Below are 20982 nucleotides of genomic sequence, written 5' to 3'. Positions count from 1 at the left end.
GAGGGGAGGGAGACGGAGAGAGATTTTCTAAGACATTCCTAAAAGCTATCGAGGCTTGGTACCTTTAAAATAATGGCATCTGCTGGTTCTCTCTAATACTTGGTTCATGAATGTTAGTCTTCCTATAATTTGAAACTAATGTATTGTAATAAAATGACTCACTTGCCAAATGGCTACCACGGAAGGGCAAGCAAGATCAAGTGTTAATAAAGATTATAATGTGGCGGGCGCTCCCTGCTGCCCCAGTACAGACTCTGCTGTCTCTTTAGTAGCACTGATCTCTTTGAGAATTGCAGACGATTTATGAAACCCACTTTGTCTGCATTTAAAATTCACACTTTTTATTATTTGTTGAGCTTAGTACCTGCATCATCAGTGTTCTGTTCAAAAAGTCCTCTCCCGTGCCAATGGGTTCAAGGCCATTCTGTATTTTCTCCTCTGTAAGGCTCAGTGTACCTGGTTTTATGTTGAGGTCTCTGATCCACTTGTACTTTAGTTTTCATGCAGGGAAACAATTGTCATACGGATCTGGGAGTTAGCTTACCTGGACCCTCTCTTGAATTCTTCAGGAGAAGGAGGACTGGTTTCTTGTTGTTTATTGTTTTTTTTGTTGTTGCTGTTTTGGTTTTGGTTTGGTTTGTTTGGTTTGTTGTCCTTTGGTTTTTGTGTGTGTGTGTGGTTTTTTTTTTTGGTCTTATTTGGTTTTGTTGGTTTTGTTGTTGTTTTTGTTTGGTTGGATTTTTTGGTTTGATTTGGTTTGTCTGTTTGTTTTTTGTCCAGAAGTCGGCACTATAGCTCTGAAGCTTCCCATTACCTCCCGTCTCTGCCTATGTGCACAGCACCCTATAAGAACCCTGCTCATTGACTAGTGAGACTTTTAGTTAACAATTCTTCACATTAGTGTCAAACCTATCAGTGAGGAAATTAAATATATCCTGTGTACCTTCCCCGGAAGAAATCTCTTGGAAGCTTGGACCTAGTTTCCTCCAGGATTTGCCTTGTGTACCTTTCTGGAAGATCTCCTCTGCTTTTGCTTGTGTTTTTTCACTCTAACAAAGCACAGGTAAGAAGCCAACCCTACAACTAACCCCTGGTGATCCCGGCGAATTGGTAAAGTGAGCCAAGCAGGGTGCTCTAGGACAATCCTGACTCTCGGCCCCAAATATGGCAAAAGGCATTTGAAAGGAAAAGCAAGTCTGAAGGGGCAGCCGGCGACACGTTTCATGCCTGGATGTCTTGGAATTCCCCAAGCATACGGAACAGCAGCTGCCCTGTGTGTGCTGTGAACTGCACAGTCTCTGTGGAGTTTTGAGGTAATCTATCATTCTCCATGATGGTTGAAGGTGTGAAAAGGCTGCAGTGTGAGATGAAAGCTTTAGATAAACTGGGGGCGGGGGATTCAAACTTTCCACCCCTTTTTCTTCACCCCCAACTGTGCTCCGCCACAGTAACCACCATCCCTTATGCTCCTGTGGAACTCTGCCTTGGAAATGGTCGACTTCATCATTGAACGCCAAGCCCGGGGAGATCATTCTCCTAAAAGATAAATAAAAAGAATAGCTTTGTGTTATCTAGATGTACACTAAAAATTGGTTTAAAATAGTCTATGTTTGTAACTTCATTTGAAGCAGAGAAAACTGCAAAGGAGAGAAAGCCCGAAGGGCACAGTGGCCTCCTACAACAACTGGTGAGTTGAAATGCAAACTATTGAGTGTGGAAAAACAAAACCAGTCCCCAGAGCTGATAGGTTTTACTGTGATTTTTTACTCCCTGAAGTTGCAGGAAAGAGGAGAGAACACGGAAAGATGGAGAGTGGCTAAGGACATACTTAGAATTTTAAAATCTTTTAAACAAATTTTATACGTACATATTTGTGTCTGTAGCAACATATGCACATGTGGGTGCTCTCAGAGGCCAAAAGAGGGCATCAGATCCCCCAGAACTGGAGTTACAAGCTGTTGTGAACTGCCTTGGTGTAAGACTGTAGGATTGAACTCAGGTCATCTACAAGAGCAGCCAGTGCTCTTAACAACTGACCATCTCCCCGACTGGACTTGCAAAAGTTTAATGAATAGCTTTGCTTTGCTAATAAACTCTCCCAAACTCAGATCTCCAACCATCAGTTAGATTGGAGACTTTTGACCTGCTGAACATACTTTTGTTTCTTTTTACTTAACATTTTATTCTTTGTGAATTTCGCATCATGCACCCTAATCCCATTCGTTTCCCTGTCCCTTTATACCCACCTTCTGCCCTTCCAACCTCACTCCCAAAAGAAGAAAAAACAATCTCATTGTGGAAGATGTCCTGTGTCACAGTGTACCACACAGTATACCCTTCTGTCCACACTTCTTACTTGTAAATAAATGTTCATTGTATTGACTCATTGGTCTGGTTCAAGGCCTCTGGCTTCTGCCACATTGTCAATACTGGATCCTCACTGGGATTCCTCTCCGATATCCTGTTGTTACCCTGTGTCATGGAGATCCTACAGCTTGGGATGTGTAGCATCAGCCCCTTCACATGCTCCCAGCAGTTCATGGATGGGGTAGATGCTAGAGTGGGCCAATTCAAAGCCATGGATCTGGGCCTGGGTTGTAGATGAACTGGTCAGCCTGCTGTCTCTTCTGTACCCACATCACTAGGGTAAGCTCCCCAGTACTGCCCTGCCTAGCTCACCCAACGCTTCAGCAGGCAAGAGGCAGAGTCAGCTCTCCCATTATCATGCCCCGGGACTAGCTCACTTACAACACCCACAACCAGGGTCAGCTCTATTGTGTTATCCAGGCAAGATGCAGGGCCCACTCTCCCGAGTGCTTCGGTTGGTGAGGGGCAAGGCCAATTCTCCTGCTCTCATGACTCTGGGACCAGCTCTCCCACCTGCTGTAGGTGGGGAGAAGGGGAATCTCTCCCTTGCCGACAACCAGGGCCAGCTTCCCTATGCTGCCCAGGCAAGATGCAGGGCCAGCTCTCCCAAGCGCTACAGCCAGTGAGAGGTAGGGCCAGCTCTCCAGCTCTCATGACCCTGGGGCCGGCTCTTCTGCCTGTTGAAGGTAGCAAGGGGAGGGTGTAAACAGAATGTTATTGTGCATTGGGTAAAGATTATCTTTGTATTGCTCAAATGCTGATTTCTGTGCCCCCAAATCCTACAGTCATTACTTAGAGAATCTCCTGTCTCAGTGCTGTATAAACATTGCTCTCCAATTATTCCCTGTTTGACCAATAAAGAAGCTGATTAATCAATGACTGACTGAGCCAGGGAGAATAGGGCTGGACTTCTCCCAGCCAGGGGAGAGAGAAGGACAGAGAGGAAGTAAGGATTCAGCCACAAGGAGAGGATTCAGGAGACCTCATAAGAAAACAGCTGGAGCAGAGAAAGCCATAAAATGCAACTATCTCTGCTATTTTGGCTGGGAGGTAGCCAGGTTAGTTTAGAAAATTAAAATAGATTTATACTGCTCAATCATTGTGCCTTGAAACTGTTAAATAAATAAAATAGTACTATCTCAATTGTTTGGGAGCTAGCCGGATTAAGAGAAAACTGCAACATTTATAAAACAGCCACTAACAGGAGAGGGAGGTGAACATACTTTTAACGAGGTCATTTTGGATCAACTTTTTAATCAACCTTAGGAAAGCCATGTTTGTCATTTGAAGTTGGAACATGTTGTGGTCCTCTGTTACTGCCTAAGAAAAGCTTTGTGGCTGTGATTGTTTAATCTTGAATCCACCGAGCCCAATTCTTTGGACTGTAAGTTAAATTTTAATAGTGGCTCCGCGGTGAGTTTCAGCTCCAGGACCAGGTGAAATGAGCTCCCTAGAGCGGCGGTTCTCAGCTTTTCTCGTGCTGCTGCCCTTTGGTACAGTTAGTTCCTCATGTTGTTGTGACCCCAACCATAACATTTTGTTACTATTTCTTAATTTTGCTACTGTTATGAATTGTAATGCTAATATTTGATAGGCATGGGATCTGATATTCAAGCCCTGTGGGGCACAATGCACAGGTTGAGAACCACTGCTCTAGAGGAAGCAAGCTTAGGTTCAAGGAATAAGATTCTAACTTGGGAGCCAGTTCAGATAGGGACAGCCCTCTGGAGAGACATAAGCTATGAAATACTTGTGGATACTGACTGGATGTTACAGTCACAGAAGAGGCTTTACTCTCCGACAGGACCATCTGAAACTGAGCCACTGTTATACTTCTGATGTAGAAGCCAGTTGCTTCCAAGCAAATGACATCCATCAGAAGCCACACCTCCCGGTAACTGTGACCTCCACCAGTCCTGGTGGATTGGACTCCAATCAGCTCCGGGAATGTGATCGCTATAGCTTGGGTGAACATTAGATGCGGTTTGCTGCGTGGATTGATGGCCTACCTCTAGTATCCTTTTCTTCAGGTCACATAGCTTTGATGGCAGTTTGCTAATCAAATGCAGCAGTACCCCAAAAGAAATCCATCTTTTCCAGGCTCTCCACTAGATAAATAATCAGAACAAAGCAGTGGGAAGTTTTGTCAACTCACTTTCAATCTTTCTGAAAATTGGGAATTCTGTCCTGACTGATATGTCTTTCAGGTTAAGTGGAATGTTGTAGTTTAAATGAGACCCCCACCTCACCCCACCCCCCACCCCCACCCCCCACCCCATCCCACACACATGTGTTTGAACATTTGGTCCTAAGCAAGCCGAGCTGTTGTGGGAGGTTCCGGGCCAGTTAGGAGGTGGAGCCTCCCCAGAGGAACCGGCCCCTGGAGGCAGGCATTGCCCAGTCCTGCTTCCTTTTCAGGGCCCGACCCTCCTTAAGTTGCTTCTTGTCAGGGTTTTGGTCATGATAATAAGAAAAGTAACTAACCAGGAAGTTGGATCTGAGAAGTTGTTCTTGCTGCGATAAACCTGGTCGTGTGGGTCGTTGGCATAAGGAACGGATTTGTGGAAAGAATGTGTGTGGTGGTCTGAATACTCTAGTAGGAGGTGTGGCCTTGTTGGATGAAGCCTGTCACTGAGAAGGCGGGCTTTCAGGGTTCCTAGTGTTCAAGCTCTGCCCAGTGGTTAAGAGACGACCTTCCTGGCTGCCTGCAAAACACAGTTTTTCCTGGTTGCCTTCGGATCAAGATATAGAATTCTGCCATGCTTCCCACCATGATGATAATGAACTGAACCTCTGAAACTGTAAGCCAGCCCCAATTAAATGTTGTCCTTTATAAGAGTTGCCTTGGTCACAGTAATGGAACCCTAACTAAGACAATGTGGAAGAGTTTGCAGATTTCGGCTAGAAAATCCCTAGAGTGCTGTAACCAGCACTTACAGCATCATTCTGGCAATATAGAAGCTTACAATCCCAAGGAAAATGCAGACAGTGGAAGCCTGGCTTATGAGGTTTCAGGGAACAAGAACGCTATCAGAAACTGTGCTAAAGAGCATTTCTTCCTAGCTCCATTTCCTATTCCTATGATGAAATATCCTGACAAAATCCACTTAAAGGAGAAAGGCTTTATTTGGTTCACAATTTGAGGATACAGTCTGTAGTTACAGGAAGGTCCTGATGGCAAAAGCTTAAGGCAGCGGGTCTTGTTTTATCCAGTTAGGAAACAGAGAAGCATGAGAGAATTCTTTCAGCTCGTTTGTGCCATCTAGCCAATCTGTAACTAATACCTAGTACCTCCCCTTTGCCAAAGAAGATCAGGTGATTCAAAAGCTTCAGTTAGAATGCGACAGGCATAGAAAAAAGCTGATGGTGCTGGGGAGGTGACTCTGACCTGTGTTCTTGCTGCTCTCCCAGCATCCACTCAAGACAACTCACAATTGCCTGTAAGTCCAGTGGATTCAAAGCCCACTTCTGGCCTTCATGGGCACAAGGCATGTACATGGTTCACATATATGCATGCACACACTTATACATAAAGTAAGAAGAAACAAATCTTTAAAAAGGAAAGAAACTCAGGACCCATTTCCTAAAACCTATACAGATGTGTTGTATTGGCTACTTTTGCTTCACAGTGAACAAAATGCCTGGTATAGACAACTTAAGGGAGGGGTTTCTTCTGGCCCACTGTTTCAGACATTTCATTGTGTCACATGAGTGGGCTTAGAGAAGCAGAACAACGCACATCATGGTGGAGAGAATGCAGGGGGCCAGTGGTAGTAGAAAGGGGTCAATGCCCACCCTTAGAGACCTACTCCCTCAAACAAGGATTTTGAACTCATCAACATTCCACAGTAAAAGGAGAAAGTTTCATATGGACTGAAGCATTCAGGACATGACCCTGTGAGGGATATTTCAGATTCAAACAGTAACAAGTGCTTATGGGTAAGCGAGTGAGGCCAGCTACGGGGTGTGGTTTTGTGGGGTTTGCTGTGTTATCAGCTTCCCTAGGTCAGCTCCTCAGCCCACATTTCCAGGGTTCCCATCCCTTAGCCTCTCATCCACCACACTCCACACACAGGGTACTGTTTCTCATTACACCTCGTGTGTATCTTGCTGTCCCATGTGCTCTACAGCCCAGCCCCTTCCTGGCTCTGTTCACCTCTCAGTGTCCTGGGAGTCAGTGGCGTGTGGCAGATGTCTCAGCCTGACTAACCTCTGAGAAGGTGAGATCGGAGACACACTATGAGAAAGCCAAACTGTAACAGCTACGCTTTTCCTATTTCACGGTTTCACATGGGCTATCCTGGAATTCTGTGAAATGTATGAAAAATTATTTAAACTTTGCAAAGCCACTGTACTTAAGAGAGTCCACTATGTCAGTCACATATCAGAAGGTAGAAGCTTATGTACTGGGCTATATTTGAACTATGTACCCTCATGGAGGCTCTCATATATTGGTCTATGTCCAATAGTGAATTTGTAGTGGGTGGTAACTAGTTCCCTATGCCTGTGGCAACATCATCTAAGGAAGCAAACTTACATTAAAAGAGAATATCTGTAAAGTAGCATTTCTTGCTTTGTTGTTCTAATTTAAGCTTCGATTCTGGATATGAGCAACCAATAAAGGACAGCATGGATCTAAATGTGTTCACTGATTACAGAAAATCCCAGCGGATCTCCATGTTCACTGTGCACTGTACTAGCCTGTTTTGACACAAGCCAGTCATCAGGGCAGAAGGAGCCTCAGTTGATGAAATGTCTCCATAAGATCCAGCTGTAAGGCATTTTCTCAATTAGTGATCAGTGGAGGAGGGTTCAGTCTACAGTGGGTGGTGCCATCCCTGGGCTTGTAGTCCTGCCTTCTATAAGAAAGCAAGCTGAGCAAGCCAGGGAAAGGAAGCCAGTAAATAACATCCCTCCATGGCCTCTGCACCAGCTCCTGCTTCCAAGTTCCTGCCCTGTTTGAATGAGGCAGTGTGGAAGTGTAAGTTAAATAAACCCTTTCCTCCCCAGTTTGCTTTTCAGTCATGATGTTTCATTGCAGCAAGAGAAACCCTAACTAAGAGATGCATTGACCTGGCTAAGCCAGGTGCTCAGATATTTGGAAAAACACTATATGAAAATTAGGGGTGTGATTTACATTTAAGTTGGTAGACCTTGGGCAAAGCAGATTGTCTTCCATAGTACTCAGATGAAAGCCTGAATACTGCAAAAGATATGCCTTTCCTTGCACAAGAAGGATTCTTTGGCTTATGTTTTTCACAGTTCATTTACAACGCAGACTCTTCCTGGTCCCATAGCGGTCTCCCTTTGAACTTGAACTATGATCTTCTGAGTCAACAGCCACTAACCTCTCACTGGATTTGAACTCACCGGCATCCCAAAGTCAAAGAAAACCGTTCCCTTCCTTCCTTCCTTCCTTCCTTCCTTCCTTCCTTCCTTCCTTCCCTCCCTCCCTCCCTCCCTCCCTCCCTCCCTCCCTCTGTCCCTCCCTCCTTCCCTCACCCCCCCCATTTCCCTGGAGGACCTTGACTAATTCGATTTATAGGCCAAGTTGTGCTATCTTCTTTCCCTACCTACTAGCCCTGTGCCCACTGACTTTGACATAAGGGTAACAGAGGAAATTGGTGCTTTTCTCAAATTCCAAGATACTATTGGTCCAGGTGACTTCCTTCCCATAGCCAGCTAAATGAAGACTGAAAATGGGAGGGGGCTTTAGGGGAATACTGGAGAGAAGATTCAGCAGTAAAGAGCATGTAGTGCTCTCGGAAAAGACCCTAGTTCAGTTCCTGAGCCCAGTAGCTGGCTCAGGGCACAGTTTTATATTGGCACTGATTGTGTAGAAACCTGCCAAGGTAGAGCCCCCCACCCAATATCATTTTATCTCCTTTTCATACAATATTAACACATTCCTATTTGGTGAACAGGAAGGCTGATCTACACATTAACTTGTGTACATCCTGGAATGGTAAAGAACATTCAATGTCAAGTATGCCTATGCTCTTTGATTAGTATTCTCCATATATCTACATGACTCGATATGACTGCAGTGACAGTTTTCACATGGAAGCCTCCGATGCAGAGGTCTCCGACACCAATCACCAAGCCCTTAAAGTTAAAATAATTTAAAAGAAAACTTTAAGAAAGCCGACAAATCTCCCTACCCTGGTGTCTTTCAGAAAATAAGTCAAGAAAGTCTCCAGAGAGCGGGGCTTGTGAGGAACCACTTCGCCCCGCCCCTTGCCACGTCCACGCCCCCAACTGGCGGAGCAGCGGGGCCCTCCAGCCAATCCACTTTCCTCCGGGCCCTCCTTCCGCGCGTCTTTCAAAGACTTCCTCTGAACCAATGAGCAGTCAAAGGCCTTACTCAAAGGCGGAGTAAGAAACAGAGCGAGGATATGATTGGTTGCTAGAACGCCCCGCGCCACCTCCCACGCGGGCGGACCAATGGGCTGACGGTGGCGGGCTCGTCGCGGGCCGCGTAGTGGATGCTGTGAGGGCGGCGGCACTGGTTACGGCGTGTGGCGACCCGCGATGAAGCCGGTGAGTGGGGCTGGCGGGACCCGAAGGATCCTCGCCACTGGGGCAGACGCTGGCCGGCCTCGGCTGCGTTGCTGGGCGGCCAGCGGTGCGACTCGCACAGTAACCGCCCTGCGCGTCAGGAAGGCGGAGTGGCGGAGCTGTGGCACTGCGGTTTGGCGACCTCCTGTGGGAGCTCACGACAGCCTTGCCAGAGAGGGCCAAGCCATTCAGCTTGACAGATCGGATGCAAAGGCTGTCACCACCTGGTTTGTGGGTAGCGTGATGTCTTAGATACAGAGGCTGTCACGGCCGGGTTTGTGGGTGACTTGATGCCTCAGATGCAAAGGCTGTCACGACCCGTTTGTAGGTGACATCACGATAGCCACTCTCCCTCAGAGACCTCTTGCCACAGCATCCTATTTACTGCAGGTCAGAATCCCTGGGCCTGGGGAAAGCAGGGGCATCTAGCCTGTTAGGATTTATCCACACCTGGCTGGAAGGGATGGAGTGAATGGGTCACACAAGCTTAAAATCTTGTTTTACAGGAGAAAGAAAAGGGGTCTTAGCCATGAGTTGGAAGCCCCACCTGACCTAGTTTCTACCTCATAGCTGACACTCTACTTAAAGGCTTCATTTTTGGTTCCGTTGAGTTTTATACCAAAGAGAAATCCAGTCTATAGTTTAAGTCAGTTATCACTGTTCCTCTAGCAAGACCTTCATAGAAGAACTTGAAAGCCAAGCAGTCAGATGGTTACTCTTGCAAGTCCTGTGTTCATGTGTCAGCTGGCCTTCACTCCTGCCTACTGACTCCATGGTCGGAAGAGGAAGAGGAAGCTATCTGACCTCTGTTATAGAGGGATTGAACACAAGTAGACCCCGCTATTTCCTCCTCTCTTGAGGTCGGCCTGCTTTCTGGTCTCTGGCACACAGGAGTGAGTAGTCCACTGCTGCCTGAGAAAGTGTAAATTAGTCCCATTTTCGATTGATGTGGGAATCACTCAGCCACAGTATACTTTCTCCTTTTGACATTCATTAAAACTGATGTTTTTAAATACATTTATTGTTCAAATGCCTGATCTCAGATAGTCAACTAGGAAGTGGGAAGGGTATTTTTTTCTTCCATGTAGAAATGCTGCATCCAGAACTGAGTTACACCTGCTTAGATCAGCATATAAGGTCCATCTGGATTGTTGTAATCCAGGAATTCATAAAGATTAAGTGAAGACTGGCTCATCTGTATGTCTGCTCAGTTGCTAGGCAATATAGGGTTATTTTTTAAGAAAGGGGGTAAGCAGTGCCCACTGGCTTTGTCTCTTCTGCGTCATCTCTACTGAATACAGAATCCTCCACCCCTTCACCCATATGTCCTATTGTGTTTTCTTTTGAGCCAGGCTGGCCATGTATACCATTGCTCTAGAACTTGTGCCTCAGTCTCCTCAGTGCTGACATCAAAGCCTTGCACCATCCATCATACCTGGCTCAGCTCTTGAATTTTCACACTGACTGCATTAGCTTCCCAGTCTACCTGGAAACCTGCAGTTTCTTCAAAGCTTAGCTCTACGGTCTCTGTGAAACCCCTCGATGCTCCCTAAAGGGTCAGTCCTTCCTGCCGCTCCACAGCACATGGTTTCTGCTAGTTTAACACTTCTGCCATTCTGTAACCTTGCACGCTGCTGTCTCCTTAGCTATGCTAAAAGTAGACAGTGTATCACAGGGTCTTCAGGTCTTCAGAGCATGCAAAGAAGAAGGTCTAAGAAATGTCTGAGACAGAATGGGCAAATCGTACTTAAGAATTGAGGAAAACTGATCCAAGATAAACTCAGGTGCCTTGTCTGATATTATCCAAGGACCAGTTCCAGGAGCCAGATATTCTTTTGGTGCAAGTCTAATTCTATCCAATGTACAGTGTTGTGATTAATCAAATAGTCAACAGTAATAATTATTAATATTGATGATCTGATAGCTCAGATTAATGACCGAGAAAACTGCAAATATCAATTCAGTGGGTCTTTAATCATGGATCAGCTATGTGGAAACTATATGTAAATGTTCCTTTTAGTAATTTAATATAGCATTTCTTTTGAAGCCCATTTCAATACAAGCAAGTGAGTTTGATTCTTCAGACGAAGAGCCTGTTGATGATGAACAGACTCCAATTCAAATTTCATGGTATGTCAGCATTTCAGTGGTGAGTTATAATATTTGATGTTACATCATATTTTGGCAGGTTCATGCTTGTAACTGAAAATCTCAAATATTCTCTGTGCCAATTAAAGAGTCTTAATCTTTAAGAGATTTTCTTACTCCATGATTTATTTTATTACTGATAAGAAATGAAACTATACTTCCCTCATTTAATCCTTTAGACATTAAGAAAAAAAAAACCTCTTTGTAGCTGCAAGTAAATAGAGGAAGACTTTTTAAAATGATCTCTAACCAAGATCTATATATTCTTTTAGAATTAGAGAAACAGTAATAACATCTGGGTGGTGGTGGCAGCACATGGCTTTAATCCCAGCACTCAGGAGGCAGAGGCAGGTGGAACTCTGAATTCAAGTTCTAGTACAGCCAGGGCTACACAGAAACCCAATCTCAACAAACAAACAAAAAGCAAAAACAAACAAAAAAAATGTATCTGAGAGTAACAGTAATGCCCAAAATGGGATATTTAATAATTAATCAGTAAGTTAAATCCTATTTAATACACAGAACTATTGGTCATGGTGATGTGTCTATCAACAGACCATTTAAATAAATGCTGTATCAGTGTAACTATTTCTACCTAACACACACGACTTAAGGGAGGGAAGGTGCATTTCAGCCCATCATTTTTGAGATTTCCATCCACTGTAGCAGAGGGCAGGTGCATGGCAGGACACAAGAACTCAGACGATGGTTGCCAGGAAGCAGAGTAGAATAGTAACATGTAGTAGCCGGGGAGGGACATGTCCCAACAACATGCTTTCCAGTCAGCCAAGCTCTTCTCCACTCATCTTCCCGTAGTCCATTCTTTAGGTTAGGACCTCCAGGACAGGTGCACCTTACCAATCCCTTAGGCAGTTCTTAGTGCAGTCGGGTGGAGCAACATCAATTGTTACAATCAAAGTGTCCCCATCAATCAATTCTCAAGTCTTAGCATGAGACTTATGGTCACGCCAGGGTGTCCGCAACTAGCAACTAAATCCCATCCCCGTAAAGTCAGAGGTCTTACCAGGATATGGCTTAGCCATCTACTCATACCCCAGCACAGAAAATTAAAGTTCTGATCTCTCAAGGAAACACCCTTCCGCTACACAGGAAGAGTGAAGACTGAGTATTGTCTTTTTTTCTCTCATCAAATAAGCATTACTTTTTATTCAACACTAAGTCTAGTTTTCGATCCCAGCTGTTTCTGTGATGGCTCTGGCTTTTCTCAGAACTCATCTGACACAGACTGGGAGCCTCTGTCCCTGGGTATTATAAACTAGGACTGTGAGTTCTAGAAACATTTTCCAAGTATTGACAATAGAGAATGGTATCCTGTTCTCTTCATATGAAAATATATCTATAAGGTGATTTTACCAAAAAAAGCTTAACATTGCAAAATTAATATTAAGATGGAATTTTCCAGTTCGTTCAACTAAGGTTACTATTGACTGAGCACCTCTGCTTCTGAATTCTGAAATAGCCCAAATTCAAAACTTTTGTGAGAATCACACTAGCACTTGAAAACAAAATGTTTTTTTTTCCTTTTTTTTTTTTTTTTTTTTTTTGGTTTTTCGAGACAGGGTTTCTCTGTGTAGCCCTGGCTGTCCTGGAACTCACTCTGTAGACCAAGCTGGCCTCGAACTCAGAAATCTGCCTGCCTCTGCCTCCCAAGTGCTGGGATTAAAGGTGTATGCCACCACTGCCAGGCCAAAAAGATATTTTTATTTTGAGCATTTTGACTTTTAGGTATTCAGACTGCGATGCTCAGTTGGTCAAGTCTATGCAATTCTTCTAGCATCTCAAAACTGAAAAACATCTGGCCCTAAGCTTTTGGGATAATACCACAGGGTCACTGGCTCTATCTGTAGTGTATCCAGGAACCATTACCTTCATGGTAAACTTTTTTTTTAAAAGATTTATTTATTTTATTTATATGGGTATAAACTGTAACTGACTTCAGGAACACCAGAAGAGGCCATTGTTACCCATTACAGATGGTTGTGAGCCACCACGTGGTTGCTGGGAATTGAACTCAGGACACCTGGAAGTCAGTGCTCTTAACGGCTGAGCCATCTCTCCAGCCCCATGGTAAACTCTTAACTTGCTCTTTAAGATTTAACTGGCATTAAAATCAAGAAGTCCCCATTTCCATACTTTTGCTCATTGTAGGCCTTTCTTGTTCCCCACATGTATAACCACAGACTGGTGTTTTGTGACTACTGTAAAATGTTAAAGCAGTCTTCCTTACTCTGTGGCAGACACTCTTGTTGGGCAGGCTCAATGTTCATTTGTACAATTTTAAAAACTAAGCTTGATAAATTTCTCTTCACAGGCTACCTCTGTCACGAGTGAACTGTTCTCAGTTTCTCGGTTTATGCGCTCTTCCAGGTAGGTAAGGACATTCAGGTGGCTTCCCTACTAAGATGAGGGAGATTCTGGTGTGCTAACAGGTGGCTTAGTGCATACAGGCAGGTGAGCTTGTTTTAGAGAAGCCTGCCGGACACCTCCTGCATCCAGGACTACATTCCTAACTTACTCAGTGAGACTTAAAGTGAGGTTAAGACCATGGCCGGGAGCTCCTGCACCTGGACTCCTTCAGTGAAATTTACCAATCTCCACAGCTATGCTTCTAAGAGTCTAGAAATTAATATGTGTATTTAAAATGGAATTGAAACATGAACAGCCACGTGAAATGGCTTTTTACAGTAGTTTGTCTATAGGTTCAAATAAGCTTTCTTATACAACCGCAAACTGATTGTTTTTTTACTTGCCTTATCTATAGGTTGTAAATTTAAAGATGTTAGAAGAAATATTCAAAAAGATACAGGTAGGTTCACTGTGACAAAAGCCTACTGCTAGTCTTGTTTTTAGCCTGAAAATCTGTTGGACTATATTCTCTTCTCAATATATAAAATAAATTCTTACGGCATTTCTAACTCTGAACTTCTCACATGTGAAGAGTATTTGTGATGAGCCCAAGGGTTCATCATTTACCTGAACACAACTTTGTTTTTCACAGTCCTAGTTACATGCACAAATTTTCATGACAGAGTATGTCTGTTTGAGGGAGAAAAGTATGTAATAGAAAACCTGCACACTGCAGTGCCCATTCGCTGAACGCACTGTTCCTTGCGGACTTCTGGGAGTCTAGGGATTCGCCCTCGATCAGATGCAGAAAGCCAGCGTGCAGGTGGGCAAGGCAGCATGAATCACTGCCCTGCTCACAGATGTTCATGCCAATGCAGCCTCCACTAATCACGCCCCAACATTCTACCTGCATGTTTCATGACAGGAACAAATGTGAAATCCCACAGTGCTTTATAGAATAGTGTAACCTACTTAACACAAAGAGCCTTATCACATAGGAAGTAAGTATCCACACAGTTTGATGCTGACCAACAGAGGTTTTAAAGTCATAATACTTTATGATACTTCTTCTGGAATATCAGTTGACTAGTGTACTTTATTTCTTACCTCTCAAAAAGATAAGAAATTCAGGCATGGTGGCACACACCTTTGATCCCAGCAAAGAGGCAGGCAGGTCTCTGTGTGTTCAAGGCTAGCCTGGTCTACATAGCAAGCTCCAGGCTACCCAGAGCTCCATAATGAGACCCTGTATCAAAAACAACAACAACAAAAAGGTGAAAAGAGACTACTACTTGAATTGACCCTTGTGGAATCTACAAACATGTTCTGCATTAGGTATACATACAATGACAGGAAATAACTTACACGTTCCATTTGGAGGACAGTAAGTTATAAGCAAATACTATTTAAACTATTGGTTCAAAACTAATATTACACATTTTGGAATTTCCTATTAATTTAGTGGCTTTGTAAAAAGATCTTCTGGTTTTTTCATTAACTTTAAAAAAAACAAACAATGAAGTCACACATAGAATCCATTATATAGAACAGATCAAAACACTTGGTGAGGAAGACCTAGAACATCCCTGTGATGTATCCTCTGGGAAAATCTGAAAATCACTGTATTATAACTTATCTAATGTGGACTGAAGACATAGAAAATTACTCCCTCTTCTGAAAGCTTTACTTACTTAATTACATGTTAAAATCCTTTCACAATTGTTAAAATATACAACGTTTAGGCCTCATTTTCACCTTCCTTCTCTCTTTAGAACCTTTCCTTCCCCCACATAATCTCTGTTTTACTTTCCTATTTTATACATATGTGTGTGTGTGTTATATATTACATGTAATAGGAATATCATATATATACACACAGGAGGAAATATGAAATCATCTAAACTATTAGATCATTTTGATCTTTATTCTCTTTGAAACAAGGTGTATGCTTTATACTTCAACTGCAGAGGCTTTGTACTTGGGTAGAGGAATGTCCACAGTTGGGGCTGGGAATTATTTATTTTGAAATAAATAATCCAGAATGAAGAGTGCCATAATGAAGGTCCAGAAGCTGGAGAGATTGCTCAGTGGTTAAAAGTGAGTGCTGCTTTTGCAGATGACCAGCATTCAGTTCCCAAAGCCCACATGGGGTAGCTTATGTCTACCTGTAACCCCAAATCCCAGAGACCCAAAGCCCTCTTCTAGCCTCCACAGGCATCTGTACACACATGCATATACCCCCATCCTAACAAATTTACATGCACAGTTAAAAAAAGAAAAATTTTTTAAGTTCCAGTATAAAATCCTATAGAAATATTTCTTGGCTCCCAAGATTAAAATGGAAAGAGCTAAACCATATAAAACTAGTGCAGCTAATGCCTAGTTTTCTCAAGACCTAGTCAATAGAGGTAAATCCACATGGGTGTGGTACGGTGCAGAACAGGGGAAGAATACAGGAGATGACTGGAGGTAATTTATGATGCTTGCCTGAGTGTCAACATGCCTGATTCCATGCGGGTAGGAGGAAAGACTTAAAAATAGTGCTATCTATTCCTTAAGAGTTTAAGGAGGCTAGAGAGATGGCTCAGCAGTTAAGAGCACTGGCTACTCTTCCAGAGGTCCTGAGTTCAATTCTCAGCACCTACATGGTGACTCATAACCATCTGTAATGAGATCTGATGCCCTCTTCTGGTATGTCTGAAGACAGAGACAGTGTACTCATATACATAAAATAAATAAATCTTAAAAAAAAAGAGTTTAAATACTAATTATTAAAGGAAATATTTATTGAAAGGGGAAAAAACCCCAAGTTTTTACAGAAGAATATCAATACCATCAGCCAATCCTGAAATTCATTCAAAAGCATTTTACTCATAAGTCAATCTAGTTTAATTCTAATCAGCTTTTGTTTCAAGTATTTTCATTAGATATTTCATATTTATACTAGTTTGCTTGAAGAACATAACTCCATATTCTCTCTTGATCATATTTAAATGTGTCCTGTTTTATGCACGCATCTGCGTGTGTCTTGGTCTGTTGGCAGAGGAACTAAAGAGCTGCGGGATCCAAGACATATTTGTTTTCTGCACCAGAGGGGAACTGTCAAAATATAGAGTCCCAAACCTTCTGGACCTCTACCAACAATATGGAATTGTCACCCATCATCATCCGATCCCAGATGGAGGGACTCCCGACATCGGCAGCTGCTGGGAAATAATGGAGGAGCTGGCCACCTGCCTCAAAAACAACCGGAAAACCCTGATACAGTACGTTCTTCCCCGGATACCACACAAGCAATACGCCAGTCACAATGACTCCTTGAACTGCTCAGCCTGACCTCCCTCCTCTGCTGTCAGGACAAAGCTAATGCATGGAAAGTGCAAGACAGGGCCTCGGAGGGGGAGGGGAAGCACTCACACACTTCCTGCTACTGTAACACTTCAAGGTTGTGAGTGTTTGGAGAAGCATTGTCTTTTCCTCTTGTCTCCACCAAAGTGTGTGGCTTTGCTCTTGCTCTGTTGTGTCTCCTAATGTGTCACCTTAGCCTGTCAGTTGTTTTCAGGAGCAATGAAGTCACTTGCTTGTCTTTCAAAATTCTCAGAAAAAAAAATCCCTAATCAGTAATCGGTCTTTTGAAATATGACTTCAATGGGCTGTGGAGATAATCAGCTGCCAAAGTACTTGCCACTCAGTGTGAGGGTATGAGGTGGACCCCCTGCACCCGTGAAAAAACCTCCCATGGTGGAATGCCATTAAAAAACAACACATCCATCATAAGGCAACACAAAGGCAAAATTTCAGAATATACAACTGTGTACTATTTCTTTCTAAGTATATGCAAAACATTATCAGATGTAGCTATTAAAAAATAAGAATGTTTAGGCCCATTTTTCAAACAGATTTTAAACTTGTTTTTCAAAGATCCTAAAGCAACTTGTATCTTTGCAGACATCAAGGTTTAGTGAGGCTCAGCAACTTCCACCCCAGCAGGTTCCAGCAGCCCAAATCCCCACCTGATGCCTAAACAGAAAAGCTAGGCAGATGGATGACCCTGCATTGAGAGGATGCTTCAGGCTCCCCGAAGCTAAAGGGATCTGATGGCCGGGCTTTTCCTTATTTCCTTACAATATACTTTTGGGGATCTTTGAAGGGGATTTAAATGAATGATTTCCAGCTTTGATCGTTGTTATTCTGGAAGGTGTAGTTTTGCAGAACTGTTGACATCTTCACAGTGTTAGGTCATGTCCACTAGCATTCAGGTTTCTTTCTCTCTCCAGTCTGTGTCTGAGCCCTTTATAAACACTGCCTCGTGCACCCCTCACTCTGATACAGGTTCTATTAGTAACACCATTTCACAGATAAAAGGTAAGAAAACAAGCTCAAGGACCTTGGCCAGTGTCAGGATTCGAGTCTCTCTAGTCCTCTGTGACTTGCTACTTTGTGGTTGAGACAGAGGAAGGATTATTGTGTGGTTGGCACTTGCTCCAGAACCACTCAGATTTTACCAAAAATCTACTTGTTTAATGTTCTACTTCTCAGATGTAGGGTTTGGGGTTCAGTAGTCACTAAGGCCTTCTCTGACCCTTAAAGGAGTTCAGAATACCTCCCAACATGAATGAGCATGCATGGCTTCCGGTGGTTAACTCAGCAATGCTAATCTCTGAGTGCAGGGTGCTGTGCCTGGAGTTGGAGAAGGAAACAGTAAGCAGAGAGAGTGAATCTTGAGTTGTAACTCAGGAGAAAATGAAAATAGACAAACTTCAAAACTCTCTTTCCCTTTCAGCTGTTATGGAGGACTTGGAAGATCTTGCCTTGGTAAGAAATATATTTTCATTAACTGTTTAACTTTGAAGTAGGCAAACTCCTGTTTGGGACCTTATGTCACTTTCTATTTAGAGGAGAGAAAAGGCACAATGTAAGTTTACCAAACCGCAAACAGAGAAGAAACAATAGCAACAAAGTACAGTTATTTACTGTGTGTGAATTTTAAAGTGTGCTGCAAAAAAAAAAAACCCAAAAAAACAACAACAACAACAAAAAAACAAGAAATGCCTCACTGTAGTAATTATTATTATAAAACAGGATGAACAAGATCCAAATTAACAACCTTTGTAAAAGAAAGAACATTGTCAAAATGAAAGACTGTACATAGAATGGGAGAAGAAAAATTGCACACCATGCATTTGATAAGGGAATATACAACTCAGTATACATACCACCTAATATGGCAATTTAATCAATAAGCAAAGGATCTGAGTAAATATGTCCCCAAAATACACAAGCAGAAAGCACAGAAGCGATGCCTAGCGATGTCAGCCTGCAGGGTGGCTGTGGTGTGTAAAACTGGAAAGAACCTGTGAGCACTCCGAGAACCAGGACCCCTGTGCTGCTGGGAATGCAAGACAGTGCAACTGCTCTGCAAAGCTATTCTTTTCCTCAGCCCCAGAGACAGTGACCATGACTCAAAACTCCACTCCTAGCTCCACACACAGGAGAAATAGAGCACACATTCACACAGAAATGTGAGCCAATGTTTCTAGCAGCTGTGCAGTGTAACATTAGACTCTTAAGATCAGGTTAACTTTCAAGAGTACAGGATAAAGGGCCGCAGTCTTTTAGTTCATGTGCTTATGATAACTGACTATCAAGTCTGCAACAAAATCAAACAAGTTTCTTAATAGTCTATTATTTTTTCTGTCATGTTCTCAGTAGCTGCTTGTCTCCTCCTATACTTGTCTGACTCAATTTCACCACAGCAAGCCATAGACAGCCTTCGAGATGTCAGAGGATCTGGAGCGATACAGACCATCAAGGTAAGCACTGGCTGTTTTATCTGCTGCACTGGTGGCCTCTTTCAAATACAATGTAGTGAGTGCAAGAAAGCCATGAGCTCTCTCTCTCTCTCTCTCTCTCTCTCTCTCTCTCTCTCTCTCTCTCACACACACACACACACACACACACACACACACACACACACACACGTTTATCTTTTCTGCATACATTTAAATACAACCCAGGTATCTGCACAAGCCACCGACTTTTGAACAAAAAAATGAAGATGATAAACTCTGCACTTTGCGCTGAGGGATCTGTGGTTGCCAGCCTCTGCCCCAGTCAGTACCTGTGCTGGTGCTCACACTCAGTCAGGAAACGGCTACTATAAACATATTTCTTGGGTAGATTTGTATCCCAAGCAATTTATACATCCTACTGTGCTGCTGAAATGTTGATGAATACTATCAAAACAGCACAGCAATACTTTATTGTCTGTTGCCATGGATATTAGATACCTTCCATTCTCCTAAACACTTGTAAAACAAGGCAGCAGTAACACACAGGTTGTGACAAATCATGCTACCAAAGACCACTGATGACATCGCCTGTGCATATCTCTGAAGTTCATCTGTCTTACTGTGTCAGGTACTCTCAGTTTTAGGATGTCATCACAGTGGGTACTCAGGAACCCTCACCCTTGGCTGCCTGTGTCTGAGTCTGCCTCCCTGGTTAGGGGTCTAGTCCAGCATCAAGTACCGAGGCTTACTTTACTCATTCACCCTTTACTGGCCAAGCAACCTGCCTCTCAAGGTTTAAATACAGCCATTTACAAAATATACCTTCCCAGATCCACTTCTCTACACACATTCTGAAACTAGAGGTCCCTTTATTCTGTTAACATCAAATGCTTCAAGTTTAGGATGTTCCACTTTCCTCTTTCAAACAAAATCCAGTCAGATTTGTATGAATTATACATGTGTCACGTCTTCCATGTTACTGAGAATGAAAGCCACACTAATATGGATGTTGGCCTGTCACCTGGGTATTTCGAGGCTAATGGACCCTCACCACCTCTCCCAAGGAAAGCTAGCAGTGCAGTTCATCATCAGGAATGATGACTATCGTCAGGGCTATCTTTTTGGAAAGATGTTTAAACTTCAATAGATTGCTTAAAGCACTTACTTATCCTATCTATATAGTGATGTTTGGTTTTTTAAAATTTTTATGAAAATTATTCTAAATGGACTGTCATCAAAAGCACCAGTTGCTCTTAGACTGTGTCACTGTTGTTACAGAGAATGCCCTCCTCTGTTCAGTAGGGAAAAAACACCAGCAGAAAGGTGGGCCCTTCCACAGTGGGCAGCAGATTCGCTTTGAATCTCAGTCCCAGCAGCAAAAGAAGGAGTCTACAGAGCCCCTCCCACCTTCTGCCTCAGCCAGCATCTCCTCCCCTTCCCAAGTCTGATAAAAGGTTCAGAAGCATTTCTTAGCCAAGTATGGAGTCTACTCTGGTCCTAGTTTTCTGCAGTACATTTCAACATACCTTTACTCTTTTTCAGCAATATAACTATCTTCATGAATTCCGGGATAAATTAGCTGCATATCTGTCATCAAGAGATTCACTGTCAAGATCTGTGTCCAGATAATGAAGATCCCAAAGACACAACCACATCTGAAGTTTCCAAGTTCTCCAGCATAATTGTACTGGAGCAAACTCCTAGTGCTACCACCATCCTAAACATAAATGTTATGTACAGATCCTCCTAA

The 20982-nt window shown here is 43.2% G+C and overlaps 1 protein-coding gene across 2 annotated transcripts; it reads left to right on the top strand.

The window, feature by feature from the left end:
• The first annotated feature begins 8801 nt into the window (after window positions 1–8801).
• Cdkn3 (cyclin dependent kinase inhibitor 3) lies at window positions 8802–20982 on the top strand. Of its 2 annotated transcripts, none has more exons than XM_028758551.1 (8): window positions 8802–8907; window positions 10973–11055; window positions 13406–13461; window positions 13856–13900; window positions 16484–16706; window positions 18224–18255; window positions 19153–19253; window positions 20775–20982. In XM_028758551.1, exons 1-8 carry the CDS (start codon window positions 8899–8901, stop codon window positions 20859–20861), a joined length of 636 nt encoding a protein of 211 aa, XP_028614384.1. In that variant the 5' UTR covers window positions 8802–8898; the 3' UTR covers window positions 20862–20982. The 2 variants fall into 2 exon arrangements, with proteins under 2 accessions (XP_028614384.1, XP_028614383.1); XM_028758550.1 differs by having other exon boundaries at window positions 19150–19253.

This window comes from Grammomys surdaster, unplaced genomic scaffold (assembly GCF_004785775.1).
Source record: "Grammomys surdaster isolate TR1022 unplaced genomic scaffold, NIH_TR_1.0 126198, whole genome shotgun sequence".
NCBI classification, from domain to species: Eukaryota; Metazoa; Chordata; class Mammalia; order Rodentia; family Muridae; genus Grammomys; species Grammomys surdaster.
Note: the sequence above shows the minus strand (reverse complement) of the source record. Positions and strands in the feature narration are given on the sequence as shown.

Bases quoted from the DNA above. Each gene is read 5' to 3' on its own strand.
- Cdkn3 (XM_028758550.1), top strand. The intron at 13,901-16,483 runs GTAGGTTCACTG...GTCTGTTGGCAG, and splicing joins AAATATTCAAAAAGATACAG to AGGAACTAAAGAGCTGCGGG. The intron at 16,707-18,223 runs GTACGTTCTTCC...TTTCCCTTTCAG, and splicing joins AACCGGAAAACCCTGATACA to CTGTTATGGAGGACTTGGAA.